At 38.5% G+C, this 25,113-nt stretch overlaps 1 protein-coding gene across 1 annotated transcript in view; it reads right to left on the reverse strand.

Annotated features, from left to right (window-relative positions):
- The window catches only part of LOC135690725 (protocadherin-like protein), a 25,482-nt gene extending 1,918 nt beyond the window's left edge, over window positions 1–23,564 (reverse strand). The window contains exons 1-19 of the mRNA XM_089114996.1: window positions 21,203–23,564; window positions 17,135–17,735; window positions 16,553–16,647; window positions 15,380–15,822; window positions 14,762–14,898; window positions 13,811–14,274; window positions 13,153–13,383; window positions 10,061–12,786; window positions 8,195–9,583; window positions 7,333–7,543; window positions 5,122–7,191; window positions 4,090–4,548; window positions 3,662–3,831; window positions 3,398–3,513; window positions 2,830–3,113; window positions 2,339–2,529; window positions 1,898–2,159; window positions 895–1,110; window positions 270–449 (exon numbers count right to left, since the gene is read on the reverse strand). Coding sequence (XP_088971122.1) covers window positions 270–449; window positions 895–1,110; window positions 1,898–2,159; window positions 2,339–2,529; window positions 2,830–3,113; window positions 3,398–3,513; window positions 3,662–3,831; window positions 4,090–4,548; window positions 5,122–7,191; window positions 7,333–7,543; window positions 8,195–9,583; window positions 10,061–12,786; window positions 13,153–13,383; window positions 13,811–14,274; window positions 14,762–14,898; window positions 15,380–15,822; window positions 16,553–16,647; window positions 17,135–17,735; window positions 21,203–23,327 — 12,370 coding nt within the window. The 5' untranslated portion in view covers window positions 23,328–23,564. The remainder of the gene's footprint in view (window positions 1–269; window positions 450–894; window positions 1,111–1,897; window positions 2,160–2,338; window positions 2,530–2,829; window positions 3,114–3,397; window positions 3,514–3,661; window positions 3,832–4,089; window positions 4,549–5,121; window positions 7,192–7,332; window positions 7,544–8,194; window positions 9,584–10,060; window positions 12,787–13,152; window positions 13,384–13,810; window positions 14,275–14,761; window positions 14,899–15,379; window positions 15,823–16,552; window positions 16,648–17,134; window positions 17,736–21,202) is intronic.
- Between the last annotated feature and the right edge of the window lie 1,549 nt (window positions 23,565–25,113).

Consider the following 25,113-nt stretch of genomic DNA (forward strand, 5'->3'; position numbering starts at 1 on the left):
AGACAAAAGTGTTTTTAAAAATAGTGGTAAATTTTTGTTCCAAAGCGTAAATTTTGAAACAAAATTATTTGTCTAGTGTGTGCGGGCGTCCGTTGTTAGGAGGTGTCCGTTTTATGAGGGGTGTCCGTCATTGTCACGTGTTCCTCAATGGAGGTTTTATTGTCTGTACAGCCTAGTTACAAAGTTTACAAAGAACATGCAGCAAAGCAGCTGCATGGACAGCTACGCTGCTCTTCAGCACAATAGCAAAACAATGCCAAATGAAATACCTTCATCGTGGTAGGGCATGATATTGTCCCTAGGGTCATCGTCGACGTATACTGGTACTGTCTTCTTTCCAGCGAATTTCGATGCAAGCATAAGTGCAGCTAATACAAGTACGAGCAAGAATACAACTAGCAGGACCGCCATCACAAGGTAACCGTCTTTGCTTACAACTGCCAATGCACCTAGAATGTAATCAATTTTTTTTGTATCAGAACTGGTTTGTCAAAGTTGAAGAATGTGCTTCAGTCAGCAACCTTGGATTGGGTTGTTGAGACAAACCCCTAAATACTTCTCTGGTAGCATGCATGCATAGTCCATAATCTAGACACTTCCCTCCTTACTCAAAGCTGGTGCACGTGTACTTTAAAAGCACCGATATAAAAAATAAACCAAGGGAGATAAAAGCAATACACCGACAACAGGGAGACAGCGCTGATTGAGAAGACAAACATGTTTACAACTACAATCCACTTTTTTTTCGATAACCTTGAAACGTGCGAGACACTCAGTACATAACTTTGAATACAACATATTGTATTTATCATACTAAACGTAGTAATAAACGGGACATATCATTTTTTCTTTCGTTAGTTGTGAGGAGAAGAAATAATGAAAAGCTCGTATTACCTGCTTCTGGCTTGACTACTGACTCGCCACAATAAAGTCCTTTGAAACCAGGAGGACAAATACAATATGGTGGCGATCCGGCAACGCATATACCACCGTTGAGGCAAACAATTCCAATACATGGACAGCCATTTGGTTCTACATTCACTCGCTTTCGTGCAACTGCCGTGTCAGAATCCATGTTTGTATACCGTACACGGAAGTCAGCTAAACAACCTGTAAAGTAAATGAAGATCAGTGTTAAAGACTGGTGCTATCAATTTGCAATCCATATCTATTAACCTGCACATTACTAGACTGCAGACCCCCTAAAATTAAAAACTGAAGCCACATCCGAATGTGTCAAGCAAGGCTTCCGAATGTTTTCAACACACTCTAAAATGATTGGTACTACAGTCTTGTCTAGTCAATGGTGTCACATCGATTTCAAAGCAGAACATCGATCTAATGAACTTAAGCCGTGTTCACACTAGAAAAACTACACCAGGTTCACCCTGATTGAACTAAGGTAAGTGTTGGCTAAACTGAAGCATTGATACGGAGCAAGTTTGGTTGCAAAATTCATAAGGGAGACAATTAGGTTCCGAAAGAAATGCCTGTCACCTACGGTAAAACAAATCTAGTTGCATTATTGTAACATGTTGTTGTTTGACCGTTAACATATCTTTCTTTGCTTTGAAAACTCGCAGCCGTACCGCTTTATCTTTTGATAACATTCCTCGGCTCGGGGAGTGTTTTAATAATGACATTGATAAATGATGATGATGATGATGATGATGATGATTATGATGATGATTATGATGATGATGATGATGATGATTATGATGATGATGATTATGATGATGATGATGGTTAAGTTCTTGGCTCCATCCAACTGCAAGGCTCTCTCACAAACTAACCCGAGGGTAACCAAAAGGGTTCATGTAGTGTATGCACGGCTGATGGTATTGCAACACATAGAAGAACTATAATGAGAATTAATCAATAGTTTCCAAGACCTTACCTCTTAAGTCAAATGGTGGCCTCATGTTAAAACGTGTCGGCACACCACCTGTATAGATAACACCATCTGAGTCTAGCAACTGATGGCTTCCCTTTGTTCCAGCAACTTGTCCCACTCCGTGCATGGTTACCACCGCATAATTTCCTTTTCTGTCCACGGTGACATTATGCCATTTGTTGTCGGAAGCATTGAATTCTCCAATCGTCAGTATTTCTTCTCCGTCTCCAAGATTAAATCTGTATCTCAACTTTCTGCGGTAAACCTGAAAATGAGTTGCGAAAAATTAAATGCTTGCATTGCATATAATAAATTGGGAGGATAAAAATATATTTCATTAAAGAAGATAGAATCAGGTTAGAGACTTAAAAGAGCCTTCTAAGGTGCTGCTGGATCGTCTTTAAATCAGACACAAAGGTGACAAAGATTTGGGCGAAGGCCTACCTCTAGAATACTGAATTCCCGGGGATTGCCGTTGCTAGTGGGGCTGCCTTCATACACCAAAATGCCATCCATATTTGTCTGCATCTGAACCTCATACATTGAGCGATACCTGTCGTGCCATGCCAATGCAGTAGGCTGGATGAATGTGTACTGGCTGTAGCTGTCCTTCTTGTAGTGGTATGATTTCACGCCTAGGGATACGAAAGACTTGAAGAATGAGCTGTGTCTTTAACTCAAACGAATTCGTATAAAATGACTTTTAATATAATCATTTTGAAGAGACGGATATTCACATCAGAGAAAATCAAAACAGAATTGAGAATTTTCACTTTCGAACCTGCACTAAGACATTTTTATGGTACACCATCAAAATCTTGAAACAAAACTATTGCACGATAGGAAAACACAATAGAGGGTATATATATTCAAGATTCTGCCAATGATTGACAAAATACGAGATTATAAATTATTGTGAATTAGGCATGACTTACGTCTGTCACAGTTAGCACCAGTCCATCCAAAATGGCAAATACAGATAAATGGCAACTGTGTCGCCCTGCAGTAACCAAAGAAGCATTTTGGACACTTAGCCAATAACGAACAGTCGTTCCCAACATCACGTTCTTCGATTGTCTTTGACAAATCGTAAATAATGCCATTATCGCTGAGCTTACGGATGCAGCCAGCAAAGGAGTCCTTGGCAGTCAATGGTGGGTACGCGAGGCCTTTGTTTTTCATGCCACCAAGTTGCAGAGGATTCAGCCCGTTGATAAATCTTAAATGTAGATAGACAATAAATTTTAAAGTTGATACACAGACAAGTTTTATACAGTAATTAATGTATCTGATGATTTGATGAACGATTTATCGAAATCTTTGCAGGATTTCAGTTCAAACAGTTTGTGTATCCCATTTAAGTATAAACACGACATCCATGCAACCTTGTATTTGACAAGGACAGTAGAAAATATATGAGAAATCGTAATGTAGCAAGACTGTTGTGTATTTATATTGCATTAGCAGGTAGTGAACAGTAATGAAGAAGAAACGCAATTGTACCTGAATCTACCGGGAATTACTCCTGTTATTTCGCAGCTGCCTCTATCTTGCTTGGTAGAAGTCTCGGTTTCAACAATTTCTGCATCCCTGCAGTCATCTATTGTCACTTTAATATACTGCAAAAAGAACAATAACGTAGAAACGACGTCAAAGAAAGGCCATACTTAAAAGGCTTAAATTATACTTGATAGAGAAAGAGGCTACCTGGAACAAAACGAAAAAAAAAGTGCAGTGACATTATATTGATAAACAGTATTTTCTTACCTTTCCTTTCTTGTAGATCTTGACACTATGGAAAACACCATCGTTGAGCTTATTTTTGGTATTGATAAGTTTAACAAAATTTCTGTAGAAGTCGCCTTGGTTCGCACTGATCCTCAGCCGTCCATCGATGAGTTCGATAGCCAAGTAGTCCTTTGTCTCCCTGTTTGAAACTAGAACAACGAAAATGGATATAAGTAAAATGTGCTAACACGACAATAAAGGAACTTTGCTTCAAAGTTTAATTGTGATTGCAGAACACAGAGGTTCTAATAATGCCCAGACACCAGGCTATCCTTGAAAATAAAAAACAACATTTCGAACAAACAAGAAATTAAGTATTAACATTACAATAATCGTGTTTATTAGTTTTTTTACCAAAATAAAGAAGTAATGGACAAGAATAAAGTATCTAGAAGTTGTATACTTACTTTTGTGAACAGGACCTTGGTACAAAATGAGACCACTGGCATCTTTGGTACCAAACTCAAACTGCAATGTGCCTTCGAAGAAATAATTCAAAGGTTTCACCCATAAATAAGACTGTTTCGTTTTGAAAGACTTGATGGTCATTTCGCATCTTGGCCCATCGAGGCTTGGTTTGGTGCATGCGCAAGAGAACCCACCAGTTACCAGGTCAGTACACTTTCCACCGTAGAGACATGGCTTGTCTTTGCAGCTCTTTGGTACACGCGGGCCAGTTTGGCAGGTAGCCACTACATTCACATCGATTGATATGAACGTTTTCGATGCAGGGTTGGCGGGAACAATGCCATTGTCGTCAGTTATAACCTTGTATGTTCTTTGAGGTTGGATGTCGTTGTAACAGAACCCGACCTGACATGTCTCTAGAGCGCACGGATCAATACCAACCGAATCAACTTTCCCATCTGTTGAAAAAGCAGATATCTTTAAGGGTTGTTCTTCAAAATATGCAATAACTGTAAATTCTAGATTGCATTAAAGTCACTAGAACCTTTTGAAGAATGTTGTCACATGTCATAAGGTTTTTAAAATAGTTGATTTTATTTCTGGGCTCTGTATAAAGGCAATCGAAAGATACTAGAATGGCTTCAGCGATCTGTCGATCTACTATTGGCCAATCAAAAACGTGCGTGTGGAATTAAGCTTATTGATTGGTACGTTTTGATTGACAGATGGTATAAACCATTTTAGTATCTGTCGATTGTCTGAACAACCAACAGGGCAAGTAAAATATACATGGACTGAAATAAGTTCAATGATTTCCTGTGAGGTCTATATCCAAAAACTATAGACTAACACAGTAATCACAGCCCTTTAAAGAAATACGTCAAAATATGGAAAATGACGTGGGGGGGGGGGAGACTGATGCATACACTAATCGAGGTTACTAATCGAGGAAGTTAAATGCGAAACGACCACAGTTTACTGCAGCAAGTATAAAGGAAAATAGAATAAATGAAATTTGCAAAGTAACTCACTTGTTGCCTTCTCAATTTCAGCAATCTTTGCATTCAACAATGGGACAAGCGTGGATTTGTCGACATACTCTGCATCGTCGCCAGCATATCCAGCTTTCGCTGACTTCTTAACTGCGAATCTTATGTCAACCCCATTATGCATACCTTTGACGCTCTGGGCACTGAAAACCGTTACAAGTTCTACCGGTACTCCCAAGATTTTTGCTAGTATCTTTTCAAATTCCGGATAGGGTATTTCATTACATGAGCCTGGTTTAACGAGACCCTGCATACGAATAGCCACACTTGTCTTGGCCTGCTTCTCTGATATCGCTCGAACAGTGACTGTCACAGTGCTTACAACCTCTTTGCCCCGGTCACTACCGACCTGTCGATTGAGCTCTTTGGATCTGAATGCTAACTTATACTTCCCATCTGGCACATTTGCCGCAGCTATGATTTCACCAGTCTTTTTGTTAACACTGAAGTATTTCCCAGGAGACTGTGACGTCAGTGTGTGGTCATAAAGGTCATGCGAGCCTTTGTCATCATCCTTGACATACACCTTACCAACCACACCACCAATAAACTTGCCTTGATAAGAATTAACAAGCAGAGACAACTCACCACCACTGCTTGGGACATTGTCATTCTTATCATGAACTTCAACTTTAAGGGTCGTGACATTGGTCATTGGTGGGCTGCCGCCATCTGATGCTTCAATGTAAAGGGTGTACAATCGTTTCTTCTCCCTGTCAAACCTGACTGGCTTTGTCACGATTTCAACGCTGTTTCCATCAGAATTTCTCATCTCAAACAGGCTTGTATCTCCTGACTTGAATTTAAACTTGCACGGGCAGCTATATTTGGTCGTATCAGGGTCAGACACTTTGATTTTGGTGACAACCTGAACAGAAGCTGGATTCTGCTCTTCTTCAACCCTTCCACAGTATTCGGGCTTGTCAAAATGCGGACCATTGTCGTTGACATCGACCAGAGTTATCTCAACCGTTGCGTAGCCAGTTTGCTTTGGCAGTCCCATATCTGAAGCGCTCACTTTGAATAAATGCTTTGACACTGCCTCTCTATCAACAGGATAAGCCAATTTGATGACTCCCTTGCTCCTATTCTGCGCTGAACTGCTAATGCCGAACTGGAAGTTAAGTTCTGTATCAACAATGCCAAAAGTGAAATCTCCATTCGACCCTTTGTCCTTGTCAACAGCAGTAACAGTCAAGAGTGTTTCGCCTACTTTTACATTCTCCTTAACCGAAACTTTGTAAGAATCAGGAATGAAAACTGGGCGATTGTCGTTACAGTCTGTCACTGTTATCTCAACCAGTGTTGACTCTTCTCTACCTATCGGTCGCTGCGGGATCCCGCGATCCTTGACACCAACTTTGAGCTGATATTTGCCAGACCTCTCGTAGTCCAAGCCATGTGCTACAGTAACAACACCCGTTTGCCCGTTCACATGGAAGTATTTCTCAGAGTTGTGGCTACTGCTGATGACGTAATATAACAATTGCGCATTCACTGTTGTGATATCGTCTTTATCTACTGCAGTTACTGTTGTGATCTTGGTGCCTCCAGGGGCGCATTCAGCTACCTTTCCAACGAAGAGGCTCTTGGTGAACTTGGGGTCATTATCATTGGCATCTGTCACAATTATAGTGACTATAGTTTCGTTTGCTTGCACTGGTATTCCGGAATCAGTGGCCCTGACAGTGACTTTGAACACTGGTGACACGCCTGTTGCCTCTCGGTCAAACGACTTCTTAGTTTTAACCAGCCCGGTAGCTGAGTCAATTACAAACCCATGATCATTGCCTACAATAGAGTACTTTATCTTTGCATTGCCTCCTTCATTTGGATCATCGTCATCCTTGGCTGGCACATAACCTACAACGGTCCCGGCCGGCATGTTTTCTTCTATGTATCGAGTGTATGGTGCACCAGGGAAGTAAGGCTTCTTATCATTTACGTCTTTGATAGTGCATTCCACAATGGCTGTGCCTTGGTGTTTTCCATCTGATGCAATTACTGTAAATCGGTAGACTTGTTTGGTTTCTCTATCAAATGGTTTTGGGCCTAGAAAACAGGGGACAATTGTGAACAAACAGGACACTGATATTTTTTAAACAATTAATGTATATAGACTGAGCATAATAAAAACCTTTTTTTCGTTCAGGAATGGCACTGCTCAGAAAAAACACAATGAAGGGTACGTACCAGTTGTGATAACACCTGTGACAGGGTCAATGACAAAAATTCCTTGAACCTCTTTGCTGAGAGAGTATCGGATTGGTCCTTGGACAGCAGCTGTATCATCATCACGGGCCTCTACTTTTGTAACCGAGACACCCGCTTTTACGTCCTCCTTAATGCTGCCAAGGTAGAAGTCTTTCAAGAAGACGGGGGCATTGTCGTTTGCATCAGTCACCTGCAAGAAAAAATGAGAAATACATTATATTATTGTAAAATTTTAATTTATTGTAGAATTGATAAATTTCTAATCTCAGGCTGTAGCTTAAAAATAGCATTGACTTGAAATTATCTTCAAATCTAAGGGATACTTGGCTGTTTAATGAGATTTATCATCACATGAAAATAACACAGGAAGTTTAAAGAAAAGAAGGAAGTTTAACAAGGAAGATTAAAGAGAAGAAACTTGAAGTAGTTTAATAAATACGGAAGTCGAATACAAAAGCCGTGCAAGATACATAAAAGATTTTTCAAACCTATTTGCTGGATGTAAATAATAATATTTTCCTCAATTATTAGGTTAGAAGGGCTGAGAATGATCGAAAATAAAGATTTGTTGATTAGAGAAGACACAGATGCTGTTTCTAGAAATTCGGTGGTTAGATTTGGGAGAAAGCAGATATAGCAAAGGTAGCGATTTACAACCCTGAAATAAACGGACATGTTAAACTTAAGTGTAAAAGGACCATTAAAAGCAATCGACTGATACTTAATCAATCTGTATACCAACTAAAGGCCAATCAGTAAACAAGTGGCTTAACGCTTCTTGATTGGTCAACTGTTGATTTATAAAGGGCTTAAGCGTAGTGATCATTAACAAATGACCTACCTTGATATTCACAATACCAGTCACACTGAACTTAGAATCAGACGCAGTGATTGTAAGTTTAAACGAGTCTTTTCTTTCCCTGTCGAGTGGTTTGGCTACAAGAATACTTGCAGTGCTAACTCCGGCTTTGAACGTAGATCTAGACGTGCTGAAGTAGCCATCTTCATTGCCTCCTGTGATAAAGAAGTTGACTTTTGCATTGTCCCCAGCATCTGCATCTTTTGCTGTGATCGTTAAAATCTGGTAACCGATCGTTGCGTCTTCCTTTACATTTCCATTATAGACACTGGGATCAAGAACTGGGGCATTATCATTCAAGTCAACAATCTTTATAGTAACATAAACGTTGTTACTTAAGGAATTGGTACCCATGTCTTTTGCATATACGTGGATTGTGACTGTCTCTTTTTGCTCCCTGTCAAAGGTGCGTTTAGTGGTTAAGATGCCTGTTTTACTGTCAATTGCAAAGTCTTTCTTTTGCTCATCTTTCTCTATGTAGTAAACAAGTTCTGCATTGGTGGTTGCATCTTTATCCGATGCATAAATTTGCCCAACAGTGGCACCAGGAGCATCTGCCTCGTTAATGGTCTGGAACTCGAACTTTGAAAGATGGAAGATAGGTGAATTGTCATTTACGTCAAGGATGTCGATGTACACTATAGCATTGCTGACCATGTTGTTTGTTTCATCCTTGGCTTGAACATAAACAATGTAATTCTTGGTCGTCTCGTAGTTCAGCTCACCAGCCACTTTAATCTGTCCGTTCCGCGAGTCAATGGCAAAAGTATCCAAGTTTGACCGAACTAAGGAGCCCTTTGGCAAATTGTAGACGATTACATTACTTTTAGCAGAGTTCTGTGAAGTAGCAGAAACTGCCAGCGACGGTATCACAGCTCCTGCCTGCAAAGACTCTAAAATACTTGTCCTGTAAATGGTGCTACTAAATTTTGGTGGCTTCGAGTTACCAACAGTGATCTTCACATTAACCGTTGATGCTTGAATTGTACCTGGATTCGCAGCTTTAACCCTCAGATTGTACTCACCTAATTTGCCTGACAAAGAAGCTTTGACTTGAATTTCGCCTTTGGTCTTATCTGGTATAGAAAACAAACTGCTGTCTTCGACTATTGAGTATTCAATCTGTGCGTTTGGTCCTTCATCTTGGTCCAAGGCAGAAGTAACTAGAATAACTGCACCATTTGAGGTTCCCTGCCATACAGATACTTCATAGTTCTCAATAGCAAAAATAGGCTTGTTGTCATTCTCATCAAGGACTTTGATGTTAAGCTCGCAGGCTGCAGAGTTTCTCTCAAAGTCTGTCCTGTTTTCACCACCGTCACGAGCAATTGCAATCAAGGTGTACGTACTTTGAGCCTCCCTATCGAATCTCTACAATGAAAATGAGGTATATGAAAATACTGGGATGACATTTTGAATTTATTGGGAAATTCCAAACATATGAAAACATAGCGTGTCAATAATAAAAAACAAATGAATTTGAAGATTTAAAAAAGACTGTAGATGAATAAACCACTAGCATAATAAGTTTAGTATTTAGCCTTTAGTTACCTAAGAATATTATGATTGTGCGTAAGGGATAGTCAATAGCCATGATAAGGAAACACGATACGTGCCTGCAAAGCTAAATTAAACCCCTAACATACTATATACTATATACTATATACTATGTACTTCTAATAAACTATTATAAGAAGAGGACCATCGTCGGGTAGAGTTGTTTGAAAAAAGTTGGCCATTCTTGAAAATACTTGTCCAGCTAAGAAATAATGAAGTGAGCTACAAAAGGAAGCAAAGTAAACGACGAGAAGATGATTTCTAATTGAGTTCAAAGATAAATCTACTTACCCCATTAGTTCTGATGTTACCATCTTTGTCAATATTGAAGTCAAGGGTCTGAGAGGATCCAGTGCCGCCCACCGCAGTCTGCTTGCCGGAGCCATCAGTTTTGCCACCAACTTGTAACAAAGTGTATTCAATCTGTCCACTGCGATCGAAATCGTCGTCAGACGCAGTCACTTTCAGGACAAGAGTTCCAGCATCTTTATTTTCAGCGACAACAGGGCTGTAGCTACTGCATTTTGTAAACACAGGCGGGTTGTTATTGTTGTCATCAACATTGATGAGCAGATTGAAGAACCCTTCATGCTTGCCATCAGAAGCGCTTATTTTCAAGTGGAATGACCATCCTCTCAAACGCGAAGTCTTCAGAGTGACAAGGCCGGATTTGCTATCAATCTGAAATGAGGTAGCGTCCCCTTCTTTGATTGAATAGGTGAGTGGGTCGTTATCAACATCGGTTGCTCTCACCACTGTGATTTTGGTTCCAGCTGGGAGCTTTTCAGCAATGTAAAGCTTTTGATGGTTCGGATTGAAAACTGGTGGGTTGTCATTCACACCTTTCAGAGTAATTATGACTTTGGCCTTTGCAGTACGCTTTATCAATCCAAAATCTTCAACTTTTACTTCAAATTCGTACTTCTTTATTGTATCGTAATCCAATGTCTTTATATTTCTGATTTCACCAGTGAGAGAATCTAGTCGGAAGGTATCTTTAAACTGATCTGTAGAGTAGATTAGCGATCCAGGCATGCATTTGGTTTCATCTCCACAATCTTTGTCGGTGGCTTTTACTGTCAGTATCAAAGAATTGACAGGTGTATCCTCGGCAATGTCTGCGACTCGGTAAACAAGCTTTTCAAACTTGGGATTATTGTCATTGTCATTGATGAGTTCAACAATCACGTTAGTTGTTGATTTCAAAGAGTTGGACGCGATTTCTGCCGCTGAAACGACAAGCGTAAACGAGCTAGGATCTGTTTCGTGGTCTAAAGGCCTTTGCACAAAAAGTCTGCCCTGACCATCGACCCTGAATTTGTCATTTGTGTTGCCACTATCAATCTTGTATGTCACAGCAATCCCTGACAAGCTTTTGGCACTGACAGTTCCCACCAGGGTCTCAACGTTAGCCTTCTCGGACACCTTGAATTTGTAGAGACTCTCAGTGAAATGGGGAGGATCATTCACAACATTGATTGTGAGCACTGGCTGTTTGGCGCTTCGTCTCTGTGGTACACCACTATCCTCGGCAGCTATTTTGAGGTCGTATTGGCTCTTGGTGAGGGCCGCCAGTTTACTTACTTCGATGGTGTGAGTAACAGGGTTGACTGTAAATGGCACATTATCAGTGATAATGTCAAATGAGATACGACCTGCATCACCGCTATCAGCATCCTTTGCAACAAGCTTGATCACCTCTGTTCCTGGCCGGGCGTTTTTGTTGACTCTGCCAGTTAAACTTTTCATATCAAATTCAGGAGAATTGTCATTTACATCCTTCACTTTAACCTCCAGTCTGTAATTTAGATACCTCGTGTCCTCTTTCAAATTGTAATTATTTTCCTGAATAACGAGATCATATTTTTCCACTACTTCGAAGTCAAGAGCTGTTTTCAGAGTAATTTCACCAGTTTTCTCTGATATTTTGAATGGATGGTTTTTTGGGTAGACAATTTCGTAGCCACCAAGAGGGAAGACACGAGGGAGATCAGAAATGACGGATGACGCTGAAACTGACGCATCTTCGGGCACTGACCTGACTATTTTCACATGATCTGGCTTGAAATAGGCGAACACAATACGAACACGAACAGTCTTTGTTTTTGGTGGTGTTCCACGATCACTGGCTTTCACATCAAACTCTGCAAAGTTCTTCTTCGCTCCAACATCCGCCCAGTTCTTTTTTAACTTAATCTGGCCATTCTTGGCACCAATTTCAAATATTTCTTTCTGATCTTTATCGATTATCTCGTACGTTAGCAAATCGCCAACATCCTTATCTTCTCCTTGAACAGTGACCAGCGTTTCTCCAGCTATTGCCCTCTTTGACACAACCTTTTCAATGAGCCCATTCTTTGCATTCAGGAACATTGGCTCATTATCATTCAGGTTTTTCACACTAATATGAACCTCTGCAGTTGCAGTTCTCTCACTAGTATCCTTCGCCTGAACCAAAAGAGTGTATTCCATCCCTTCTTCTGCATCCAATGCCGTCACAGACGTTATAAATCCTCTAGCTTTATCGATCTTGAATTTGTTGTTTTTGTTCCCACTTAGTATGGAATAGGTCAAGGTATCTACACTGATTGCCTTGGTTTTGCCATTCATCCGCTGTCCTTCATCGTATTGAAACTTGAACTGAGACAAAGCAAACTTTGGCGGTCCATCTTTCGTTACAGCTTCAATTGTGGCAGCTGCCTGGCCAGTTAGCGATGGGTTTCCTTTGTCAGTTGCCATCACCGTAATCGTGAAGGATTCTCTGTCATAATTAGCAATGATTTTGTTCAGAGTTATGACGCCTGTCTTTGGATCAATGCTGAAAATCTCGTCCTTATCATTGGCAAGGGCATATGTGATTTCACCATTGGTTCCACTGTCCAGGTCAGAAGCGTGCAGCTGTAAAACTCGTGCACCTTTTTTCTCATCTTTTGGAATGTAGTAGCGACCCCCCGTCACACTGAATACTGGTGCCTCGTCATTGAGATCTGTCACTTTAACAATCAGATTTTTCAACGCTGCAGGAATAGAGATAACGATTTGAATATCTATAAGATCATTATATAACTAGATATTGAATAAAAACAGAACAAATGTTATTAAAATTCATTGTTATTGCTAGAGATTTTATTTTTCGCATAAGCGAATTTCGTTTATCTATTTTGAAAGGTGACTTTGTCATTTCAAAAACATCGCAAAATAAATATTGTCTCAGACTGTGAAATATCTGTTTTCCCTCTGCATGGAAAAAATCTATGATATGTACTGCAGCACAACTCTTAAAATAAATGAAAACACTAAAACAGATGGATGAGAACAAGGAGCTATAATCGATACGACATCCTTGCTGCCCAGAAACTGTCTAACGAACAAGACCGACTTACCATATCCTGTAGAAGCTTGTTCCTTTGCCATAACTGTGAGGATATGCTTGTCGAGTGTTTCAAAATCCAAACGTTTCTTTAATGTCACTTTGCCATTTACCGAGTCGATTCCAAAATAGGCCTTGCTTGCACTGTTTCCGAACTGCTTGAAACTATATTCGATGTTATCAGTTTTAGGATCGTCTGGGTCTGTGGCTTTAAACTGGTATACCAGCAATCCTTTTGTTGGAACTATAAAAAGAATTAATTGCACACTTGAAATACATATATATTTAAATATGAAAGCTATGAAGTTTAATCTATTTAGCTGAAAGTCTTTTGGGTTGTGTGAAGTTCATCATGACAAACCAAAGTAACATTGCTACAAATTTAGACCTATTTAGAAAATAATGAACTTAGAAAATCTATCAAAGACAGTTTCGCGCAATAACTTTTAATGTATTTCAAAGAGATGACACCAAGGATCTCAAAATTGTCCGGAGGCCTAAATGAAACAAATACAGTAGTTCATAGGGAACTGAAACCATGAAAATAAATTGTGATGTCATAATGTAAAAGAATATTAATAAAACAAGAAAGCAGCATCCTTATATTGGCTTAGTTTGATAATTTCTAGATAACTATAAAATCTAAGAGATGAAGAAAATGGCCAACGCACCTTCTTTTTCTGGGATCACCTTGACAACATTAGCAGAGCCTCCCTCGAAAACTGGAACATTGTCGTTCTCCTTTGTTGAATATATAAATAGCTGTGAAGAAGACACACTGTTCTTGAACTTCAACGTTACTGTCATGTCAGTAGTTTGGGTTGTCATAGTGTCTAGATCCAATGGTTTTTGCAGATAAACTTTTCTGTTATAATCTATGCAGAAAAAGTTGTTTTCGTTTCCTGAAACGATTTCGTATTGGATGAAGTCACCAAGAGCGAAGTCCTTAACAGAAACCTCTCCAACACGCTTCCCTGCCTTATTGTTGTCCTTCAATGAGATTTTATATTGCGTGTCTTGGAATGAAGGGAGCGTGCTTCCATCTACCATGTTCACTTTGATGCTCAACGTCTTCGACTTCTTTGTTGGTCCATTGTCGGTGGCTCTCAGAATGATGTTATATGTACGCTTTGCTCTATTAAAGAAAAATATAAAAATGTTAAAAAACCCTGAAACAATGCTGAAGGGGTTGGTCGTAGATGCTAGATGCTCCTATAATAACTGTTTCTGATTGCCATGCAGTCGCGCATACCTGGGGGGGGGGACGACGGGGACAGTCACCCTCCTAATATTTTAGACGACAAAAGTCAATAGGATAATGCAGTCAATAGTCAATAGCAAAGGATAGCTTTAAATACAATGTGACGTCATCTTATCAAAAATAGGCTTGTCCCTCCCCAAAAATAATTTGACGCCACTGCTGGTATGTTGTAGCATAAGTGCTGATATTATAAAAACTTATGAGTCCAAACTGGTCTTGTAGAAGAAGATAAATCCAAGGGGGCAATTTTACATTTCTTTGCCAATTGGAACATCAGACAATATGCAATAAGATGCTACACAACAAGAAAATGGAAACAGGTTCTAAGAGACCCCGTTACAAAGAGAGCTCTGAAACTTACGTTATCACTTGGCTAGTTGTTATAATACCAGTGTGGATACCAGCGTTAAACGGCACACTAGAATCACCACCAGGAGCAGGTTCAGTGACGTAACTCAGTTTTGCATTATCACCAAAATCTTTATCGAATGCACGGAACTGAAAAAACATAGATGGTTAAGGTAGAAGCATAATATACGACCATGCAGAAAACTTACAAATATGCATAAGGCATATACGAAGATGTTGATATTGTATAATACTGTTGTGTAGGGGATCTTATAATACTTCACAAGACAACCTGGAGTTTGGAACCTTTGGTTCGATTTCTTGTTACAAATTGTTACCCAACGACCTACGCCTTGTGGAAAATCTGATAAAACAGCTATTTCATTATTTCCTTGTGCCAGTAGTCAACAATTTCTGAGGTTTCAAATCAAAAGTTAGTTTACTCAGAAGTGTTGAGACGTGATAATGCCTTTCATCGTGTTCATCTTTGCCATCCTCAAGTTCTGTAGTATGTTAGACCCAGGAGCTTATTTTCTCTTACACATACTTTCCACCTTCAATTCCACCTAAGTACTTGAATTATCTACTTCAACTTGAAGGTATGTTGATAAAAACATTGTTCAAGACCTACCATGCTTACGACGGTGCCTATAGGTGCATTTGTTTGGATAGTAACTTCTGGTGATCCTCTCACATTAAACTCTGGTTCATTATCGTTAACGTCCTTGATGGAAATGCGAATAGTTTTCTCGACAACCAAAATAGGTGTAACACCCTGTTTAGCAGCTCTGACGACCAAGTTATACTCTGGCACCTTCTCACGATCAAGAACTTTCGAATTAACATAGATTGTACCAGAGTTGTCAATTGCAAATTCGTTGTCTTTATTCCCACCGACAATGTTATATTCGATATTTGCACCAGCGAGTGTCACTTTTGCACTGGTTACAATACCACTAGAAACTCCTTCCAAAGCAAACTGTTGGTCTGCTAAGCTGTCGAATGTTGGCATCACAGTGCCATCAGCATGAACACCGATTGTCACCATAGCATCTGTATGTTTTGGGGTAGATCCTTCATAGAAAATTTACATTGATAATAAATAATACAATTCCTTTGGAAATGAAACATATACTTTTAATATTCACAATATGATTCCAGCAGCAAAGGAGCTCCCTAAATAACAACTAAACATTCGGTTTGATCAAATGACTCCAGTATTGTCAGATAATTTCTTATTTTTGCATTGCTTGTTCTAAGTTTAATATATCTTGTGGCAAATGAAGTTTATATATTTGCAGGGCTCACTAGGAAAATGTGGAAAATCAAAATAGGCTGCTACACATCCTGAGTAGCTTCTATGCAGGTAAATAGAGAACTTAAGTATGACGTCACGAAACTTGTAGTTTTAAATCTTTTTAATTTTGGCCACAGACTACAAGAACACCATGGTATACATTTTGAATTGGGAAATTAGTTAAAAAAATTATGATTGGGTGAGATATGGCCAATGGAAGAATGAAAGTGTGCTAACAGTTCATTTTTATATTAGCTGGGTTTATAACCGTCTGTGCTCACTGGCCATATCGCAGGCTGTCTGGAACAAATCTAGGCAATATTGTAAATTTAGATTATACAATCCACATTCAAGAATTCTGGAAAATGGGTTGTGAGACTAAAATAATTTTAGAACTCTATTTCTAAAACTTCTTGACAAACCGTCCAAGGAAGGACCTCTATGGTTTTCATTTGAAGAAAAAAAAAGAAAAATACAGACGAAAGAGCATCTTAGTGAAAGGTGTACCTTTATCCATTGCCCTCACTGTCATTTTGTATTCTTTGCCAGCCTGCAGTGCTTTCTGTATCTTGACAACTCCAGTAACTGAATCAATGTTGAAACTGCAAAGGGTTTTAGGAATAACGTAAAAATGAACATAACTGGAAAACATGCTGAAATAAACAGTATCATGAAAAGCATACCCAGACAGTTTGAAAGATATGGAATCAAGTAGAGCATCTTCACACATTATAGAAATGAACATTCAGTGTTACCCATATACTGTACTTAGGAAGGGTAACTGCACTAAAATAGAGATGCAGTTGTTGTTTTCTTATTACGTAGTCCAATTCTAGCATTCCAGCTTTTTGCGTTTTTATAAATGAAGCATTGTCACATATCTTGTGATCAACATGAATTTCCAAATGATTCCTTGTCTTGTTGTATGAAAAATTTCAGATAATGTTTATAAACTGTTTACCCACTACAAATTAGTCCCTATCTATATTGTCTCAACTAAACATGCCCCTAAAGGACCCATTCAAGGATATACAGTAACTTATACAAGAGCAACAACTAATTGAACAAAGTAAGTTAAATACTATTTACCTGTTTGCATCATCACTAGCTAAGAAGGCATAAGAAATTGCTCCATTTGGTCCATCATCCTCATCAGTCGCAGAGACTTTGAGCACAGAGGTGCCAACTGGAGCAGACGTATAGAGGGAAGCTGCGTAAGAAGTCTGAGACAAAACTGGCGCATGATCATTAATATCCTGTATTTTCACTGTTAATTCAGCAGAGGCTGACTGCATTGCATTTGATTTGCTGATCACTCTAATCGTGAACTTGTATGATGGAGCTGCTTTTGTCCATTTAATATTCCCAGTTGTCTCCACAAGGCAGCTAGTGCTTTGGGTTCTGATCATAAACTTGTTCAAAATATCTGGAGTGACATCATAACCAAAAACACATGTGAAGGAGCTTGCAGCTCCGGACACTGGCAAATCTTGAACGGTAGATGTTGAGCCTTCCCTAATTGTAACAACATCTTTATATGAACCAAAGTGGGGAGGCTCTGGACTCAAGTTGTCATCCACAACACTCACTTTGACAGTGGCTGTAGTGCTCTTCTTTCCATCGGTTGCCTCAACCAACAGAGTGTATGAAGACTGTGCTTCATAGTCAAGATTTTTCACAGAAAGCTGACCTGTTGTAGACAAACAGAGTTTTTCATAAGTTCTAAAGAAAAGAGTAACATTTGAAGGTTCTAACCACTAGATAAAGCAAGGGTAAACTTAAAAAACTCAAGTTTTCTACATTGTGATTCAATGCATTATACTCCTTTTATAATTTAAATATTTTCCTTAGAAAACATTAAATAGATTTTGGGACATCCTATAACAAGTAATTGAGCTATGGAATGTAATGGAAGAATGTAGTGAAATATAGTTTTGTAGCATGGCCATCAGCAGGGACATGGTCTCAATAACATGGACTCAAGCCTAAATCAGGAAAAAATGAAGAAAATCAGAGTGCTGCTGTCATAAATCAAAATTAAAAAAAAATGATGAAGGCATTCAAGTTTTGGATCATCTTCTTGCTTCAAGACAATAAAAGCGCAAATATGTTGTCTGTTTGACCTAAAACCTTTCCTAGTGATAGCTGGAGCTGCCAAGATAGATTGATCTACATAATAAACAATCAATTCAAGCAGAAAAAATCTTTGATGGAAAACAGTGTTTGGGATTAAACATCTAAACACAAAAACTAGACTAAGCTTAAATTCAATATCTGTGATTTGCCCATACAAAGCATGAATAAGAAGCATGTTCTTTGTAATAAATGTGCTTGACTGGGCTTTTGAATGGTTCAATAAATTATGCAAAGCATCCATTTTAATTGTGGATAATAAAGAAGAAGCAATGACATTAATAATACATTTCTAGTATTCCTAGACTACATGGTTTCAATGTGGAGATACATTTATATAAGCGTACAATAAATGAGCCATGAATATCAACTATAGGGGTTGCAGATTTCATTGAAGTAAAGAAGGGTGATTATATTGTAATTGATTCTGTCCTGTTGTGGGTTATTCTGCAAATTAGCAATACTGTGATTATAGACAGGAATATTCAGCGAATGAAATGAATTTCAAATACCCTGCCCAAACTCCACCAAAACACTGTGGCCTTTTTCATTTAAGGTCTCCCTGATCCCCATCTCTACACATACACTTGACCAACAAGACCAAACTTGTTAACTTCTTCCTAACAAAACCACCAATCAAACTTTATCTATACATACTGGCAGATTGGTTGAAGTTTGGGTAACCAAATATTGGCTCTGAATTCTGCCCATGACCTATATAATGGATCCAACAGAATTTGGCAACTTTGCCCATTTGCTCGGACTGTAACAAACATCTTGATTTTAACCAAACAAAAAAATGATGACTGTGGTGTCCAGTGCTTTCTTGATAACTATCTTTTAACAACTGTTATGAATTTTGTGGAAGGCATGTGTTTACCACTTTCTCAAGGAAATTAGCTTTCAACTTACAAAAAAGGAGTAAGAACAAGGTAAAACTTTGTACTGGAAGCTGTAAATCAACTTACATACCAAGTTTCCTTACCCATATAGATAACATAGAAAACATTTTGTGCATGAGGGTTAACATTTTTTACTAGTTACATCATACAGAAAAAGCTTGAAAAGTCTGTTTCTTGTTGACTTTTTTTTCTGAACCAACCAAGTTTAAATAAACTTTATGTGCTTGTTCCTTACTAGTTTTCAGCTCAGACCATTTGGACTGATCAAGGCAGGACTAAATCCACAGCGGCACAGGGTGAACAACCGCATAAAGAAACAATGACATTGTGCTAAATAAAAAATTGAACAAAGCTGGTAAAAAACTCTTGCATGACAAAATAAATGAAAAAGCCATTGTTTGTATAGAGAGCAGTACACAACTTCTTTGATTTGCTTTGAGTCGAATGAATAAATTCACGCGAACCATTTCAATGATTTTATGAAAAACAGGTGCTGGAAGATTTTTCAGCTAGTAGCTTTGAAAATACAAAAACAACACAGGTCTATGTGAACAATAAGTTTTAGAAAAGCAGATAACTGTGGCTAACAGTAACAATAACATAATCTAAGTTGTGGTGAATTTTATATTCACTGGGAAATTTCCGAATGGATGAAACTTCTGTGGGCACATTACATTACTTTTACCCATTTCCTCTGTCACAGGAAAAACTCTGCCAATCATAAACGACACATCTTTTATGAAATTTTTTCTGTAATTTTGCAACAAAACCATTCAAAAGTTACTTCAAGGAAAGCTTAACTTAAATTTGGAAGCACTGCACTGTAATATAACAAAACACTAATTGATATATTATTGTTAAACACTGAATTTAACAGTAAGGTTTATTGTTTACAAAACATTAGCTTATGAGTTAGACCACATAGAGGGGCAGTGCAAGGCAATTGGACAAAAGAAGAGAAGCAGTCAAAACATATTGGTCCAACCTTTTAACTTAATTTTCTAAGGGAACACTCACAAATCAATATTTTTCATCAAATGGGCAAAGAATCTAGGGGTTTTTGCCAGTGGAAACTATCTTCTACACAAATATTAATTTAAGATTACAAAACTTCTGTAGAGTCCCAATTATTGGCAGGAGACTGCTCTCCCTTTCCATTAAGGCTATCAAATTTATTGTTTAAGTTTAGGCCAATACTTTTCTAAAAATCAAAACATCCATCTTTTTCTGAATGCTAATGAGGAAGAGAATTTGCGACAGCTAAAGAGGTACAGAAAACCTAAAAGTGTGTTTTCAAAAGCACCCACTGAAAATAACTATGATGACTTCTTCTTTTATATTTTCAAAAACTCAAAAACATGGATAAACAACAACAAAATCAAGAAACAGAAATTCATATTGCCCACTCAACTGGGCAGACTCCTGTTGCTTAATCTTCTCTGGAATGTTTCACAGTAGACTAATGCCAGTAGCAGGTTACTAAATTGACACACCATTTGTCTAAACATTAACAAGTTTATTTGTCCATCTAGGTATACACATATGCTTGAGTGTTTACCTTCCCACAGAGCTTCAGATAAGACAGATTCGTCAAAGGCAAGCAAACAAGATAAAATGTGAGGATTCAAATCAGCAATCCAATATCTTATGTATTTAAAGCAAGCGCAGTGTGAAATAAATAAAAACTTTTTATGTGCTTATATAAGAGTCAGTTCTGTGCATCTAGTGACAGTAGCTTGTTATAATGAAGAAAATTATAAAATAATGAGTAACAGGAAAAGCTTTCTCTTAGTCTGGGCTTGTCTTTACTTTCAGCCGGCACAAGCAAGAATGATTTCAGACAATATATCATTGCTTTAAGAGGAAACAGGATGGCTTGGATGCATTCCTATCATATAACGTCTAGATCCTCAACCAAGATTAGAAAGTCTAGCTAAATTGCCTTTGGGTCATTACACCTAAGATGGATTGAACATAAGCCTATTTGCCAAAAGGTCATGACTTAAGGCAATCAACACTTTTCTAAAAAGAAATCATAAGTCTGTTGAGTAAATCCTTGGCGTAAATGATGCAAATAGTTAGAAAGTAGTTAGAAAGAAAATTTGCTATGAAATCATCATACCTGTTTTGGGATCAATCCTGAAAACATCACCAGTATTGCCCTGCTTTATGGAGTATGATAGTGTTTCTGATCCATCACCATCAATAGCAAATAAACATACCAAGTTGGGTATGAACCCAAGATTTTCTGGTACTTGCATGTTTATGTTTGACCTTGGGAAGTAAGGGTCCTCATCATTCTTGTTTTGGATGTAGACTTCAACAAGTGTTGAGGCTGTTGCAGCTGAGCCTTCAACATAGGCCTGAATTTCAAGTGATTTCTTCTGATCTAGCTCATAATCAAGTATACGGTCTGTGGTGACAATGCCAGTGTTTGGGTCAAGCATTAGTCCAACTCCAATGGCAGTATTAGTGACCTTGTACTTTACAACTTTTGTTGGGTCTGGGAATTCAGCATGCACTGCAGTAACAAAGCTACCAGACATCTCACCCTCATCAATCTTTCCAGTGTACATGGCTTTTGTGAACACAGGGTTAGAATGATTGGATGATTTTATGTTTACTCTAGCGTACATCATGGAGCTCATTGGAAATTCATTTTTGTCCTTGGCTTCAATGTACAGATCATAAGTTGCTAAAGATTTGAATGCACCTTTTGATGTAACAACTCCTGTATTTTCATTGATTTGGAATCGACCCAGACCAGTTCCCTCAACAATTGAATATGCTGTGTTATCACTGTCTACTGCCGCAGCTGTAAACACAGGTTTGTCTGCATCTCCAACAAAATCAACATTAACAGTGCTTTCCTTGAATTCAGGTGGCCCCTTGTTCTGGTTGATTGCACGAATTTCAATCCTCACAGTAGTGTCAGCCTTCAAAGCACCTCCATCTTGAGCAGTAACAGTAAATTCTACTGTTGTTGGAGTAGCAGGTAGCTTTTTGTTTACGGTGATGGCCCCACTTCTAGGGTTTACTGTAAATGGGTTCGTAGTTGAAACTGGAGATAATGAAAATGACAGACGGCCATTACTGTTTCCAATGCCATCAGAATCAGTTGCTCTTGGGAGGAGGACAAATGCTTTTAGAGGCAAGTCCCCACGCACTTTAATTTCATACAATGATGTTGCAAATTGGGGCGCAGTATTAGTCACAGACGCCGGCGGATAGTTACTGGCCTGTACAAGAGAAATATGAACTTCACTTGTACTTGTTTTCGGGTCTTGCACAGCTCTATCAGTAACACTAACTTTAATGTTATAAGAGTTTTTCTTGTTGTAACTAAGAGGTGCTGCAACATAAATAACGCCTGTGTAAGGGTCAATTACAAAGTCGTCCTGCTCTGTTGAGAAATAATAGTAAAGCTGTTTATTTGATCCTTCGTCATTGTCAGAGGCTTTCACTTTTACAACAGAAGTCATGACGGGAGAGTTTTCTTGGATTGTCGCCCTCCAATTTGTCTCATCGAATACTGGGCCATTGTCGTTTCTGTCTAAAACCTTAATACGGATAGTGGCAATTGCACTTTTCTTCTCAGGATTTCCTCCATCAACAGCTTGGACTTGAAGGCTGATAGGCGTGTTCCCTAGAGCCTCGCGATCAAGGGAGCGAGTTGTTACGATTTGGAGCAACTTCAAACCAGAAATATCCTTAACTTTGGCAGCAAATAGATTAGCATCATTTCCACTGGTAATAAGATACTTCGACACACCAGAACTGTCTTGATCGGTGGCAAAACAGTCCTCGAGTCCTCTTACCACGGAACCGGCGGCAGAACCCTCATAAATATGTCCTTGATAGTCGCTCTTTTTAAATACAGGTACATGATCGTTAACATCGATAACACTGATGCGAGCAACTTCTGCTTTCCCGCCGATTGTCGTACCATCTTTTCGTCTGACTGCAATAAGTTCGTACTTGTTCCTTCCACCGTTCACATAATTCAATTTCTTTCGCACGGTTATTTTCCCACTTGGCGAGACACCAAACAAACTGGATGCGAGTTGATCACCGTCGCCAAAAACAGAGTAAACGAAACCCGAATCTGGGGCTGGAAACGAAGAAAGTAAAGTACTTCCAACCGTAGCATCTTCTCTGACATTTACGTCTAATCCGTTGATAAAACTGCTTGCTATTAAACCAAATAACAGGACTATATATTTTAGCTGATTTGTTCTTTCCGCCATTTCTCAAAGCTGGCCTAACAATTACACGAAAAGGTAAGATTGTTCTGTCTCCGACCAGCAGATTTCACGACAAAGTGGAAGCACCGTTCGATAAAATATAGTCTTTATCCAACTTCAAGGAATAGAAGATATCACGTAACTTTTTCCAACATTTTTCTTCTATTCCGATTTTCTCACAATCGCTTCTTTTGAGATTTCCAATGAATACTTCAACAGTTAGTTTTCGTACTCACAGTCAGCGTCTGACGGCCCACGTGACTTGAATCTACCAATGGGATTCAAATTTTGTGAGTAAGGTGCCTATTGTTTTCGCTGATACACCCATAAGATTCTGACGTCACGGAAGCGCCCTCCTAATAGCATTTTAAAAGAATGACTCAGAAATATTCTATCTCAGTTTCGTGGACTTTATATTTGGCAAATAATTATCATTTTTGATCAAGGGCTTTATTCAACATTAAAGTTAGCCAACATCAAGTGAAATATCCGTAAAACTGGATATTTTCTTTACTATTATCAACGGTTTTGTCTAAAGGCTGATGCGAAGCCTAAGTTAACCGTCATTCACATGGTATTTGTCACCTGTAATGTATCAACAATAACTGCCATTTATGGTTATTGAGCAATTATGATTTCCAGAAGGTAATAACAAAGTTTTCCGGAAAGGGTTCACCACAGACCTCTTATTGTGATTTTGGTATATGATTCTGTCGTTCAGGAAATCTTTCCTCGTTTGAAAACGTCAGTGGTGTGGATCAAAACAAAGCCGAACTTCAGCGAAACCTCTGTGGCGAGATTGGGCGAAGAGGTTAGGAGGTTAGGACGATAACAGATTGAGGCCTTTGATGATGTATAGATGCTCCTTCGGAGTATAGACTATGTTCCGGGGAAAGCTACCCAGTCCTTGACACGAAACACTCAATTCTTACAAAATCTCACTCTAACAAACAATACAAAATTAACACCACTACAATCGCTTTTTAAAAGAACCAGATAAATTTTGCCCAGTCTCGATGTTCTTATTACATAGAAATTTCGAGGCTCTCGTTTTCCTGATATTGTTCTTACTTCGGCATTAATTTTCCTGCAATTACATACTATAAATTGTTTTTCTAAAACCGCTACACAAAAGTTTTGCCTGACATACAAAAAGTTGACTAGTGGATTTAATACGCTGAGTTTGTTTAGTTGAATTATGAAAACACATTCAAATGAATAAAAAACTTAAAGGCATTGAGTCATGATAAAATGGATTGGGTATACCTTAAGTGCCAAAATCCGCGGAGTCATGATTTTCATGACTACGATCTTGAACTGGTCACATGAACTTACCTCGTACTGATTGACAAAACAACTTTCATCAATAGCAAGTTGTCAACAACGGATGCCAATATCACATGAAACAGTAGCGATCACGCCGAAACCAAATGACCCCCTATAGAGAAGACCTATTTACCACGACTCAATGCCTTTAAGATGTTTTCCTTCTAGTTTTACAACTAAGGCCGTGTTCTTTTTGGCCAATATAGCCTGTATGTTCTTATAATATGTATTCTTATAAAAAAAATGTATTTGATAATAATCATGAAGTTTTCCCTCAATATTCGATGACCCTCGTATGTGTCATTTAAAATTTACTTTTATGAGGGAGCATCTACATCATTTTTCCTGACAGATTCTAAATATATTATAAAATCTTTGTTCCCTATATTTCTTTCCTTTGTACACTAGGCTTTAGAGTCTAGTTGAGAAGTTTGGGTAAAACTGCATATTTTGATGATTGGCA

This window comes from Rhopilema esculentum, chromosome 4, assembly GCF_057945365.1.
Source record: "Rhopilema esculentum isolate cy_ngs chromosome 4, ASM5794536v1, whole genome shotgun sequence".
NCBI classification, from domain to species: Eukaryota; Metazoa; Cnidaria; class Scyphozoa; order Rhizostomeae; family Rhizostomatidae; genus Rhopilema; species Rhopilema esculentum.